Source organism: Heterocephalus glaber, unplaced genomic scaffold (assembly GCF_053883595.1).
Source record: "Heterocephalus glaber isolate CG9 unplaced genomic scaffold, H.glaber_assembly_v1.0 deba00000281, whole genome shotgun sequence".
Taxonomy (NCBI): Eukaryota; Metazoa; Chordata; class Mammalia; order Rodentia; family Bathyergidae; genus Heterocephalus; species Heterocephalus glaber.
In genome coordinates, this window is record NW_028258139.1 from 17,166,610 (window position 1) to 17,181,247 (window position 14,638).

The 14,638-nt window shown below is 44.0% G+C and overlaps 1 protein-coding gene across 2 annotated transcripts in view; it reads left to right on the forward strand.

Moving 5' to 3' along the window:
* Positions 1-14,638, forward strand: part of Col22a1 (collagen type XXII alpha 1 chain) — a 254,572-nt gene that overhangs the window by 192,299 nt on the left and 47,635 nt on the right. For both annotated transcript variants that reach the window (XM_021251585.2, XM_087187298.1), the window contains 3 exons: positions 329-376; positions 4,667-4,780; positions 7,390-7,443. In XM_021251585.2, coding sequence (XP_021107244.2) covers positions 329-376; positions 4,667-4,780; positions 7,390-7,443 — 216 coding nt within the window. The remainder of the gene's footprint in view (positions 1-328; positions 377-4,666; positions 4,781-7,389; positions 7,444-14,638) is intronic.

The following is a 14,638-nucleotide window of genomic DNA, read 5'->3' on the forward strand; positions in this document are numbered from 1 at the left end:
TTCAAGCCATAACAACAGATGAAGTTAAAATGCTGTTTCACTTACAAGAGCTGAAAACATGGGTGTAAATTGGTACTAGCTCCGAATGATTGACAGCAACAGCTGCTGCCCATCAGGAAAACCTAAGAACATTCCAGAGTGCAGATAGACTTCTCCTTTCTTCTCCCACTGCCCATAGGACCCATCAGATTTTGGTGAGGGTAGGGGAAAGGACAACCAGGAGAAGAGAAGGGGCCTTACACTTTGAAAGTCATTTACTTTCTAAGGATGCACAGAATAGATTGGATGTTTGCGTTATGTGTGTATTTATTTATTTTTGTTTTGACAGGGCCCGTCTTCACTACTGTCTCCGGGCGACATAAATCTCTTGGTTAAGGTAAAAACATACAGTAAATGTACTTATGTTTTGTAAATCGTAATGGGGATTAAAGATATCAATATTTTTTTCTACACAGATACAATATTAGGAATATAAGCATCAGTATTTGTTGAGAATTCACATGCTAAAGCCATGTTATCCAATATAGCAGCCACTGGCCATGTACATGTATTTCAATTTAAATTAATTTCCACTTACAAAAAAATCAGGCCCTTGGTCACACTGACCACTTTCTCTGTACTTAACAACTGCATGTGGCTGGTGGCTCCTTCATAGGGCAATGCAGCTATGGAGCAGAAAGCTCTGGATGGTGCCGTGGTAAATTTAAATTTTCACGCAATGACAACAGCAGTAATCATGTACTGTTCCTGTTCTTGCTTTCCATATAGGAAACCTGAGACACTGTTAGGATCAATTAATAAAACAAGATGGACTCTCCTAGGCACAGAACCCAGTCCTCAGTGGTCAAAGGTTCATCTTGACCCCGCAGCACTGCCTTGTGCTCTGAAAAGGCCTGGAGGCAGCAGTCAAGCAGTTTGTCAGCTTCTGCTGGCCTGATGCTGTGGGTGCAACCCTGCCGGTCTAGTCCAGGTGATGGGTGGCAGGTGTCTTTCTTGCTGAGAAGCCATCCTTTATTATAGAATATTTTCCTTTGTCCCAGAGAGGTTCATCACACTTCTCATTCTGACTTTTGAAAAGCTGCCTGCATAGAAAGTTCATCTTCTCAGAGTCCCTGTTAAAGGGGCTTTCAGAGTTAGATCTGTGCCCAAGGAGGCCAGCTTTGGATGTCTCCATTAGATAACTCCCCTGCATAAACATGTCATCCAATCCTCACGGTTCTGCACCTGTGTTCCATTCCTGTCTGCATCGTGCAGGTGAGGAGGTTGAGGCATACATAGGTAAGCTGCGTGCCATATGCCACAGACCTGGGTGGTGGCAGAGCTGAGGCTCGAGCCCAGTGTGACCAGATCCGGAGCCTTTCTTGTAATCTCTCTGCCATCTGATTTTCTCTTGGAGTGAGCCAGAACTTCATGCCAGCTCTCTGATGAAATGCAGGCAGGCATTTCACTGCACATACCCTGGAGACTTTGAGATACAGGCTACACAACCCTTTGGTAGGAATGCTGTGGTGAGGATTCAGATATGTGGACAAAGGGTAGATGAGATGACCTGAGGCCATTTCTCCTCCTGGAAAATAGGAATTATATTGTTGTACACAGTGAAACCTGCAGCACTCGTCCAGTATAGGCATTTTATGGAAAGTCTGTTTCCTTGGTCTGCTATACTACACTGAACACTGCATACAGTGACAAAGGGAGCTGGAGTTGTTGAAAATATCTCACGCAAAAGCAAGGTGTAGAGACTGGAAGAGAATCAGCTTTTGTAAATAATGCACAATGGGTTCTGAAACATGGTGATCACTTCATATGGATTATTTAATATAAATATTGCAACAATCTCCTAAGGTCAGAGGAAAACCTTTGTTTACAGATAAGAAAATAGATTCAAAGACGTTGAGTGACTTGAAGACATAACTCCATAAGCCAAGAGATTGGGAGCAAGAATTGATGACCCAGAGCACTTAGTCTGTTAAGGGGGCGACAAAACACATTTGGGGAGTAAAATAAGAACTGGAACAATAATGGCACACAGAGCAGCTGAAAGTCTCTGTGCTTTCACTGTTTGCCATCCACAGTGCGTGTCATTTCCCATTCATTATCTCATTAGCTATGGACTCTATGGTCCCAGTGTCACAGTAGGGAGACTGAGGCTCAAGTAGATGAGGCCATGAGGCAGAGGCTTCATTTGAGTCTGGACAAGCTCATGTAAGTGGAAGCATGACCCTGTCCAGTCTCAAGGAATTTAGAGAAAACATGAAGTACTCTCAGGAAAGGGGAGGTAGAGTCAAGAAGGCTGAGGGTTCTTGGAGCCCAGGAGCCAAGGGGAGCACTGGACCATAGTGGGTGCTGGTCTCCTCTCCACTCGCTGGACACTCAGTCTGGGCCAGTGTGATGTGTCCAACACCTCACTGCTACATCTTGGGCTGCTGACAGCTGTGCTCTTCAGGAACAAGTTACATAGTATACAATTAAGACAGACCCCAGGTAAGTTCTCTACTAGAAATTGGACAGAAATTTGAAAGTAGCAAGAGCTTGTATTGCTCAGATGCAACCTCTTGATGCTGTAGGTGTCATGGAAAGAATGGCTTCCATTCATCACTGCACACCCCAAGTCCAGACACACCTCAGTGGCCAGAATTCTGCAGCCAGGCCAGTTTCATTTCTGGCTGATCATCCATCCATCCATCCATCCATCCATCCATCTATCCACTTATCCATCCTTTGTTGCACTGTTTTATGGCAGCACTCATTTCAAAGTACCTCAGGTGAAGCCTAGAAATAAGTGAGTTCCACTTTACTCTGCTGCTTTTCCAAACAAACAAACAAAAAGCAACCATTATTTTCCTTCATCTTATTCACTCTTGCTTCCTATTATCACATTATTTAAACTCCTCACCTTCTGGCTGGGGATTTAGCTCAGTGGTTCTGCCACCTGCCTCACAAGCGCAACGTTTCCAGTTTGATCTCCAGTGCATGCGCACACACACACACACACACACACACACACACACTACACCAAGAAACAAGAAAACTCCTCACCTTCCAAAGATCCAATCAGCTTCCCACTAGTGAAAGGTTGCACAAGACAACAAAAGTCCAGGTTGTCAATTGCATGGTTTATTAGTTATTGGTTGTTGATGGGTTGTGTTGCCTGGGTCATGCACTTTTTGAGTCTCCCTACCGTGGGAGACTATTTGTTATGAATTGGATGTATGAAGATAAAACAACTTTACCTCTATCCTCTGAGAGCCTGCATTTTCTTTTTGTCTGGTGGTGAGAGGATGCAGTCCTCAGCAGACTTTTCCATTGGTGGCACAAGTCTTTCCGTGGAGGAGATTCCTGAGACCCATGGGAGCAGAATGAGCTTGTACTCATCCTGAGGGCATCAGGAAGGTTTTTTGGAGTTAGAGATTTCCCAAGTATCTTTAGAGACTAAGTAGAAATGAAGCAAATGAAAGGAAAGTGGGTCATTCAGAGTTGGTTTTGTGATGGCAAAACTTTACATCCTGAGAGTGGAGGCTGCGAGACCATGATGAATGCTAAATCATTTGAGACCGCACCTCATTTAATATGAACATGTGAAGCTGCTACATACCTCTGCACCTGCCTCAGTAAGAGCCCTCAGAAGACCTTATTTAGTGCATTTCCTTTGTGTTGGTTGACACCAACCCTGAGCTGGTGAAGCACATTCACTCTGGTCTCAAAGCTCAGCACAGTGCCTAACACAGAGCAGATGCTTTGCGAGTATTTTTGCAAAGAGTAACTTAGTAAATAATGAATTAATAACAATAGCTAAATGTGTTGGGCATTACCTATCCTGACCTTATTCTCAGTGACTTATTTATATTATCTCATTTAACTCTTATTGCAAGGATAGAGGAGGGGAGAAGGAGAGAAAGGTTTAGAGAGAAGGGCCTTGTGGAAGTAATCTAAGAGATAGGAAGAGGAGGTAGGCTTAAGTGAGTCTCACCTGGTGTATGCTGTACTGCAAACTGTGTAATCCAGAGATGCCACAGACAAATCAGGAAGCAGGTTCCCTGGGCTCTCAGCACTTTACATTTACTGCAGGGGTAGCATTTATCTGCCTCGAAGAAGCAGAACAAAGCTTGACTCCAGAGAACACTTATTAAATGCCTCCCTTGGGGAAAGAATAATGCCAGTCATGCTCATTGCTTGGGTTGTGTGTCACAGCAAAAGGCTCCCAAGAGCCTGTGCCTGTTGCTCCCTCTGATCTCCTTTCTTCTGAAAACACTGTACCCCAGGAAACACACCAGATATTTTAGGCTCCAGCTTTGTTTGACTTCACCTTTGGGGACAGAGCACACTATTAGTAATAATAAATGTTTGCCTCAAGTCTGCACTGTTAATGCTTTTTAGTGCTCACAGATAATTTTCCATGCACTGTTGACATTGTTTTCTCAGGCTGTACTTGCAGCTGCCTGGTTGGCTGGAAGTAGGGAGAAACTGAGTAATAACCCAGACATATCAGTGCTGAAATGCAAAGTCTTGACACAAAAGTATGTGGATAATGTCTCAGTCTACTTGTTTGCTTTTCCATCTTTGCTAGCGTTAAAAAACAAAACCTTCATGTAGAGAGCTAGGAACTAGGGCTGCTTTACTTTGCAAGTAACTGTATTATTTATTCCCTTTCTCTCTCCTTTCTTAGGACGTATGCAGTGAGTGCCCTCCTGGTCCACCAGGCCTCCCTGGTCTACCAGGGTTTAAAGGAGACAAAGGCCTCCCAGGAAAGCCAGGCAGAGAAGGCATGGAAGGGAAAAAGGTAAGGAGAAAAGAGAAATCTTAGTCTTTACCTTTGCAGTGAATGATATTCTGGGAATCCTGACATGGTTCCTTATGACTCCGAAAGGATTAAGGTTATAAGGGATTAGAAATAGCAGCGAAGCATGAGGTTGAAAGGACAGAGCTATAGGAATGGTAAGGACTGGGGATATATAAGTTCTTGTCATTTTAAGAATATGTTGACTGTGATACTCCAATACATGTTGAGGTCTAGAAATTCATAGTCATTATATTGACTGACTTTTCCTACTTTCCTCATTTACTACTACTTCCATCCACCCAACAACTTTGACAACTATGTACTAGGCACCAAGATTCTACAGATCTATCCACTCGTCCACTTCTCTCCCTGACCGTCCATCCGTCCACCCATTTGTCTTTCCATTTCTTTGTTATTGCCTGTTTTGTTCCATTAAATGTTTCCTATGTATCAGTCAACATGTCAACACTGGAGAGGGCTGGGGATTTAGCTCAGTGGTTCCGCCGCCTGCCTTGCAAGTGCAAGGACCTGAGTTCCATCCCTGGTACCAAAAAAAACCCAACACTGGAGAGGCCCAGGAGAAAAGACTGAGACCCTGTTCTCATGCAGCTCCTGAGGGAAGAAAGTTGCATATGGGTGGATGAGGGTTATAACTCAAAACAAAATCTTCTGAGTCAGAAATCCTCTCCATAAAGGTAAAAGAGAAAGAGCACAATCTTATTGAATAAACATTAAGACAGAATGTGATGTGCATCACAGGCAGGCTGCTAAAATATTACAAAGTCAGAGAGAAACTCATTCTTTTACTTAGTCAAGATTATTGAAACATCCATTTCATATATTTTTAAGATAAGCAATAGCTAGTTCTAAAGTAAAAGGACTCAGCAGCACCACTTGTCATACACGTTCACCCTGAATGCAGCTGGGTAGCTATCTGTGTCAACTAAGTGGCTTTATCTAAAGGAAAGATAAACATCTTCCATCTGCCTGACAGGAGGTACTTTTGCAAGTTGGGAAGAGGCTCCTACCATCTCACAGAAATTAGGCTAGAGCCATTATCTTTCTTGCTGATTACAAACATTCCTGGATTGCAAAGCTGGAAAATGCTTTATTTGGCTTTTGAAAGTATCTGAACACATTTTAAAGAGAGAAAGAACTCACAATGAGAAGTTTTGGAAAGTGAATGTTTATATGAGACAGAAGCAAACTCAGATGTGAAACTGACCTTTGTTCTTATGCTCCGGGCCTTCACCAGCTTGGTTTCCCTCCAGCCCCAGCTGTGCAGGTGTTTTTAGGATGTGTGTACGAGGATCCCAGAAAATTCTTCATGTCCTCTGGAACCCTGAGAGAGGCCAGGGTTTTAAAATTTTAAAACTGACATGACTAAGAATATTTTCACTTGATTTAATTCTGGTGAGCAAGTCATCAATAATAAGTATTTGACATTTGGCCTTTCATGTGTCTTATTATATGAGATAGTAAATAGATATGTTTGGATGTTTTTACACCCATGTTATGGATATTTTCCTCAGCTTGCTGTTAAACAACTCAAAAGACCATTTAGTTGGTTAAGATGGGTGGGCCTTAGAGGTTGATTCCAACAGTCTTCTCCTCAGAGTGGCTCTCGGGGCAGGTGGCAGCTCCACATCACTTCAGGACATTTTTAGATAAACTTTTCTGAGACTCTCAACCAGACCCTTTGCATCAGATCCCCAGATGGGAGACATGCGTGGTTGTTGAGAAACAACACTAGTAACCCTAATAGCTACCCTACCCTTCCTGGCAGGGCCTGGCAGGTGACTCAGAGCCCCCTCTTCCCACCTCGACAGCCCCTCCTCAGAGCCAGGCAGCTCTGTAGTACAGAGAGATACACGTATATAAAATGAGATGCTACATCATTCAGTCTCTTTTTCTTATTGCAGCAGAATTCTCCACTCACTGCCTCCCATTTCTGAGGGATAGGAATCCAGGAATGGCTTGCTGGAGGTTCTGGATCAGATATTTCCTGAATGGCTGTCAAGTTCTTAGCTGCAGTCATCTCAAGCTCTGTTTGCAAGGCTTGCTCTGTGGCTATCAGCTAAATTCTCACTTCGTCACTAGCTGCAGTCAGGAGCCCATTTCTTCCTACATAGCTTCCTAGTGAGATGGAGGCATGGAAGCTTGTTTCCGCAGAGTGAGTGGTTAGACAGAGAACGAGCAGGATGGAAGGAGGACGCCAGGCAAAGGCTGTTCCTTTCTGTACTCTAATCCCGGAAGTGACACCTCATCCTTTCTGCTGTATTCTGTTACCCACACAAACCAATCCTGATACAAATGGGGACTACTCAAGGCTATGAGTGTGGGAAGCAGGGGGCATGGAGCCATCTTGGAGACTGGACCCATACCATCCGACTACACCATTGGGCTTATGCACACAATTGCACAGATGCTCATGGTACTGACACTTGTACATGACCTATTCCCAGATGTGCTGGTGGCAGGGGCTGGCTGCAGGGAAATCCTGGGAGGAAATCAGTGGACAGGTGTTCAAGGTGGATGGCTTGATGATGACTTTGGTCATGGGATCCAGACCCTCAGAATAGTTTTTTTCTTTATTTTCCTTGCTATAGGGAGAAGCTGGATCCCAAGGCCCCCCAGGGCCCCCAGGAATAGCTGGACCACAGGTCAGTAAAACTTCATAAATATCTGTACACATCTGTTCTGTTCACATCAGTGATTCATCCAAGTTTGAGGAAGAGTGATGGCCTTTGTAAAGGAATGGTGATCTTACAATCAGAAAACAGGTATTCCAGAGCTACTAATGGCACTGACCACCCTAGTGCCCTTGGGTGGGTGGTTCTACTTGTGAAGTCTCAGCTGCTCACTTACAAACACCTGAGTGCTACAAGGCACGAATGGCAGGTAGGAATTGGAATGTGTGGTGCTAACTGGCTAAGACATGACAGACAGCTCAACTTCACTGTCTACTAATGACAAAAAGAAAAACAGCTTCAACTGTATGTTATAAATGAATAAGAGAAGGCATGAAAAGAACTTGGTACTCAATAGAAAGCAACAGGAAAGTGCTTTACACAGGCATGTGGGCATTGTTAGCCTCACTTGAATGACAAGGTGCCTTTTACACGAAGCAGCAAGTGTTGTGGCTTCATAGAGTCGGAGAGGCCAGCTGGGAGGAAGGAGGTGAGATCTCAGCCACAGGGCAGGCAGGGAAGCACTCTTTGGCTGTCAGAACAAGGGTTTGGGGGCTGTGTCTGTCTTGGCTGTTGTTGGTGACAGTATTTAGCTTTGAGAAGAGGTAGCACGACTTCCTTGTCCTTGGTCCTCCCCTGTGGGTGCTTCCTAGTTCCCTGTGTCTTTGGAGCTGCAGCAAACTGTGTGCCTCCCCTAATACTTTCTTCTGTGGCCTGGATCGTCATAGTGAGGTGCAGGATGGAGTTTTCACTAGGAGTGGGTAGAGTGTCAGAAGTCAGAGCAGGGAGCTGGAATCCTATCACAGCTCTGTGGCCTTGGGAGAGTTTCTAAGTTTTTCTGCCACTCCTTTCCCATTGACTCAGCAGGGTCCAGGGTCATTGACCTTAGAGCTTATCACTGTGAAGAGTGCAGGTGGAATGTTCTTGTCAGTGGCTGGTGCACTGAGAGCACTCAGAGGACATTATTACTCTTTCAGCCCCTGGGTCGTGGCCTGTGACAGAGCCAGAACTATTGTGAAGACTTCAGGATAAAGTGAAGGGAAAACCAAAAACCTCTTTAACCAAGATAAATAATACTTAATACTGTATTTTTAAATATAAATTAATGCAATAAATCCACAAAGAACAAAATAGCAAATTTAAAATAAAGACAGAACCCAACCTTATACTTGAATGTCTTCCCTTACTTGTCTCCCCCCAATAACAATCTGTTCAGATCTGTGTTTACTTACATTGTAATATTTTGTTCATCTTGGATTCTTTTGGATTGATTTTTACCTTTTAAAGGATTTCACTGGAATATTATTTATCATGGTTATTGAGGTTTGGGGAGCCAGAGATAGATGTTTCACTCACCTTACCCTAGGACAAGCCATGGAACATGACCTTGAATATATTATTATTACTAAAAAGGAAACAAACAAAACGTGATGTTACCACAACCAGACCTGTGGTGGATCAGGATGGGAAGTATTCATGTCTCCCAAGCCCTGGCTGGAAGGTTAAGATGTCTAGCAGTTATGATACTTAGATTTTGTAAAGATTTAGAGGTTTTTAATGGAGCCAAAACCCGTGCTTCTAAAACCAGTTATCAAATCTCAGCACAGATGGAGCAAGATATCTTGCCTGGGGCAGTGTTAGGTCCAGAGGCACCAAGAAAGAGTTGCACTGCCAAATGTGCACGCTGCTCTCTGCACATGACACCCCTTTCTGGGGTCATGAGGGGAGACTTAGCTCCTAGCTTGGAGAATTTCCCAGTCCTGTAATTTCAGCTGATCCTTAAAGAACTTTTGCTTTTGATTTTCTGGCTATTGGCTGGGCTTAGCTTCTGCAGAATAATGGTTTTTATTCAGAGAAACAAAATCAACTAAACAGATAAGGAGTTTCCACTATCAACTATGGGCTGTTTCCTCTATCATGCCAACCCTGTGTGAAGCTCTGATGATTTGGGATAATACTTCTTTCCTCATTCTTTTATAATTTGCTTCAATGAGGGCTTGCTCCTTTTAATTGTCTGTGAAAGCCAAAGAAACCTTCCAGCTGGAAAAATAACAAAACTTTGTGGTACACATGAAAGACAGGGTTCTCCCTTCTCCACTTGGGGCTCAATGGTGACCTTGAGCAGTTCTTGAAGCTTGGGTCTACTCTTCATAGTGACTGTTCACAAGTTATTCTGCTACTGAGTATTCTAAGGGCCAGATAGCCTGCTTTCCAATATTGTTTTCTGCAATGGTGAGCATAGCTCCAGGAAGTAGGGCTCTTATCCCACTTTACCAATAGGAAACTAAAGTTTAGCAAGGTTAAATGCCAGCAGCAAAACCAGTAGGCTGTTTAGCTGAGGTCAGTCCCTGGTGATCTAGCTTCAAGACCTGCTCTGTTTAGCAGCCATTAACTTGTAGTTGGGCAAATGGCAACACCAGCACCACGGACAGTTCCCAGTGGTGCTAGGTGCTTTAGTCAGCGCTGTGGTAATTAACGTCACAGTAATAATTTGCCCTTTACCACCATTTATTGCCAGAAAAACGAGTCACAAAGGGGTTAATGCATCCTCTGTAAACTCAAAGGTCTGCTTCTTGATTCATGCTTTCAAACTGAAGCCAATTTTTGTGTTCTTCATTCATCCCATACCACTTTCTGTCAGTTACCAAACAGTATCTCTGCCAAACTTGTGAACACAGAGATGGTTTGTAGCTGAAAATGCTACCCATGTTGTATAACTGCTCTAGCATCCTTTTGTAATGTGCATATTCAAGAGAGGTTGGTTCATTTCTTTGCAGTTGTCACTTGGTATCTAGAAAGGAGTTTCCCCAAGATTTATCTTACACATTTGTAGCTTCTCTCTTTGGGGGCTTGGGCTGAGCAGGTTAATACCACAGTCAGTTACAGAGCTTTGAAACTGCACAAAACACTTCCTTTAAGGAACAGGTTCTGGACAGTGTGGCTTCTGGAATGATTATGATCCATGCCAAGGGAAAAGAGAAAAGATAACAATCACAGCAGTGACCCTGGGAGCATGTGTTCCTGTTGTCAGATATAACACCATTTCTCTCACACTGGAGATGATGATAATTATATACCCCATGAAAAACATTTTATTCTCTTCTCACTGAACATTCAGTTACCAGGTAATGGAGTCTACAGGGAGTCTGTGGTGGCCCTGAAGACACCCTAATGAGCAGGAATCCTGTCTTAGAGGTTCTGGGTTAGTCTAGGGAGGCAAACACTACTGGTATAATCACTGCCAGAAAAGACCCCCAGGAATCATCCTACCCAGAAAGACACCCAGAGCCACTCGCTCCATTCTCTCTTAAGAAGTGGGCATGTCTTTCCAATCACAGATGCTTCAGTCCTGAGAGACTGTCACCAAGGTCCCCTTCAACAGTTTCCTTCCAAGTCAGCAGGTACAGACAGAGGTCAGACTGGAACCAGGCTTTCTGTGCCTGGGCAGAGAGAGATTACAAGCTGATAAGTGACACTCAGAAAAGCTAAACAGAGGCTGGTGGCCCTCCAAGCAGTAGAGACACGCTGAGCATTGGAAGCCAATGGCTCCTTAATCTGCCCTGCCTTCCATTAGCTGAATGAATGTATTTCCTAATTATAGGGCTTGAGCATTTGTTTGATTTCCCTGACCTTTCAGTCCCTTATATAAAAAATGCATAGCTTAACTCACAAAGAAAATATGAAGACTAAACAAGAGAAAATTTACAAAGCATAGCATGTAGGAAACATTTAATATGTGCAATTGCTGTGGTCCTCATAACTCTTGCTTCATTTCAGTTCATTGCCGCTACAACAGTGTCAGAACCATAAATGATTTTAAGAAAACTAACACCATGGTCAGGGAGTAATTTGTGGGGGCTGCCTGGAGGGAGTGGGATTTTAGTGTCTTAAAGGAATAAGCAGGATTTTCCAAGTATCTGTGTGACAGTATTTTCTAGGCAGAGTAGCAGCATGCAAAAGTTCAGCTTGTTCTGAGAGTAGCGGAGACATATTAATTTATAAAGTTGAGGTCTTGGCCTCAATAGTTTGCAAACCCCTGGAGAAAATCACCTGTCCCATAGACCCACAAAGGCAGACAACCTGAGAACAGCCCTTGGTACAAAGGTAACCTCTAAGTAATTGAAAATACAATTGAATGGCTCTAGTAAATATTTATAATACTTTACTATTAAATACATGTGAAAACAAACCAGAACATTTCCCCAATCCCGAAAACCATAAAGTGAAAGAGAAAAAAATTTTCCTAATGGATAATCATGAAGCCAGAGTGGGATGTGCTTCAGAGGTTGGCTCAGAGCTTCCAGGGTCAGAAAGAAAACTCCCTCTTTTATAGGGCTGAGCTGCTAGAACAGCTGCCACTGCACATGTGCTCAGGATTCGAAGTAACTGGTCCTCAAGTTGGAGGGCTTGGTAGCAACACTTGTCACCCTCGTTCACCCCAGATTCAGCTGGTAACTGGGCTGGCCAGCTGCACTAGCTCATTGGCCTTATTGAGAGGCAAGATAAATGTCTCTTATCTTTATGACAAGGAGGTAAGTTTTATTGTTTCAGTACTGGGGATTGAAACCAGGGCCTCTGCACTGAGCAGTGTCCCCTGCAGTATGTTTTATTTTGAACCAAGTTCTCACTAAGTCTCTAAATTGCCCAAGCTGGGCTGAAATTTGTGATCCATCCCCAACCTCAAAGAGTGCTAGGATTACGGGCTGCCCTACCACATCCAGCTGACAAGAGGTAGTTTTGCACCTTGGATCTGCCCAAGTTAAGTTCCTGCTTTCCCTTAGGAACTGAGAGCTAGAGCTGTTATCTTCCTTGCTGGTTATATTGCAAAGATACAGACCTTAAATCTTGAGAGAGACAGTCCTGATTCCTGGTCATAAAGTGGGCAGGAGATTTATCCAGCTTTTGAAATGATCTACAGACATTTCAAGGACGCAGACCAAGAACTCAAAGTAACAAGTTTTCTTGAAGTGCTCTGAAAATGAGGGCCTCTGTACCCTTATTTTCAACAAGGAGAATTAAGCTTTTACAAGGGCTCCCCAGTAAACATTTTCCGAGGAGAACCGAGTTAGTAAAGAAATCAATGAATAACCTCCCTGGGATAAAAATTCCAGACAGACTGGGGTTTTTATGTGTTTGGTTGATTGTTACATCTCCAGTACATTGTATCAAGCTTGGCATGTGGTCAGTCTGGTGGATCAGGCCTCCCACTTGTAAAAGCAGTGCTCTTGACATTATAAAAACAGTGGGACCATGCATTAGGGCCTAAAGAAGTAGCAGGAAAATAACTTGGGTGGGGAAAGCTTGCCTGGAAATTTGATAAACAGACAGACCAGTCTGGATTAGATTCCAGACCTTGCTCTTGATTAGCTGTGTGACCTCAGTTGAATGACTTAACCTGTCTGGTCTTCAGATTTTTTTCTAATAGTTTGTTAGTAATGGTTATGTCAAAAGCAGTTTTACTGACTAAAGTAGGTATCATAGACATATTAAATTTTTTGGCATCGGCTCAGAATGTAAACAAAGATACACAGTTAATGCATCTCATGTGGAAAGCCCTGGCAGAGTGCTTGGCAAAGTAGGGGCTCTGTAAACATCAGGCCCTTTCTCTGCAAGGAAGTGAGTCAGGCTTGGCGGTGGCTGTGTTTGCTTCAGTCTTTGTCTGTGGTGGGCAAGGAGACAGGGACAACTGCAGGGGCCCTGAGCCAATGACATTTTCATTGTTGCCAGGTGTTGGAACCACTCTGAAGACAGGCTGAGGCCTAAAATTTGAAAGGAAAACATTTACCTTTAAGGCCATTGTCCTAAATGTCAAGAGTGCTTTGTGCTATTCTTTGTCCCTGCTTTTCATTGATTATAAAGCTGGCCTGCAGACTGTGTGCTAGCTTTAAAGATATAGAAGCAGTAGATATAATTACATGCAAAATGTGAGAACAAATGCTCTTCCTCTTGAACCCATTTTCTCCCCCTCTACACAGTGGGGTTTAGCACTTGCTGGGCCTGGGTAACCTAACCCTCCCCATTTCCCCCAGACAGAGGCAGAGAGAGAGGGAGGCTTATGATAGAGTCAGCCCAGCAGTGATCTGCTCTATGGGTGGTTGGAAAGAGGGCTGGCCTCCATGTTTCGGTGAGGAAGTGGTCTGGATCTGGCCCAGAAGGACCCTCGTAGCCTATGCTGCCCCTGAGCTTCATTTACCGGGTGACTGAGACCTGAGAGTGTGTGTGAGCTGCTCAAGTATGCAAAGCTGAGAGCGCCAAGAATGGAAACAGGCCAGGATAGACTTCTGCCAAGGACTCACTTTACTGCCTAATGAATGCGTTATTTTAAAGGAACTGAAGTGCTTCAGTCTAATAACGTTCTACAGAAGTGTGTTGGTTAACACAGTACATACGGAGCTGTGGTGGGCAACAGGTAGCACACTGGAACCCGCGAATGGTACCTCTAGGGTTAGACTATAAAAATATGTTTGCTAGGTTGCGTATCCCGCGTGTTTTGATAACGATTGGTGAAAATGATGATGGGGACAGCGAAGACAGCAGGACCGTAGTGGTGGCAGTGGGTGACCCTAAGTGGTGAGGATGAATATGGCAGTGATGATGACAGTGACAGCGATGACCCTGCTCACAGTGACGATGCCAAGAGAGGGATGACAGTTGGTGTTTGTCGAGTCTCTTGCTAGTCTCAGCGCTTTGTAGACTTTGTGTACTTTAAGGCTTACAGTCCTGCAACAAGATGCCATTGTTATTATGATGTAGAAGAAGACAGAGCGTAGCCCAGTGTCACGCAATAAATCACAAAGTTTGGATTGAAATGCCAAAATAACCGCAACAATAATTACACTAACCTTTGTGAGCTCTCACTTTTGCATGCTGTTTTCTATGTACCATTTGCTTGTGTTTGCCTAGCATTTCATAGGATGAGTGCCATTTGGTTTTCTTTTTGGTGGATTAAAAGACCATTACTGTGAGAGTGGGAGTGGCACACCAAGACTACACAGCTGCTCAGAGAGGGAGCACAGGGCATGCGCAGGGAGTCGCCATCCCCAAAGCCCACGGTTCAGTGCTTCCCAGCGTTTCAGCTCTCTACTCCCTTCCTCCTCCCTGCACACCTGCACTGCCAGATCATGAGCGTGGCAGGTTCCGCCTCTCTCTCACTCAGTCCTGAAACACC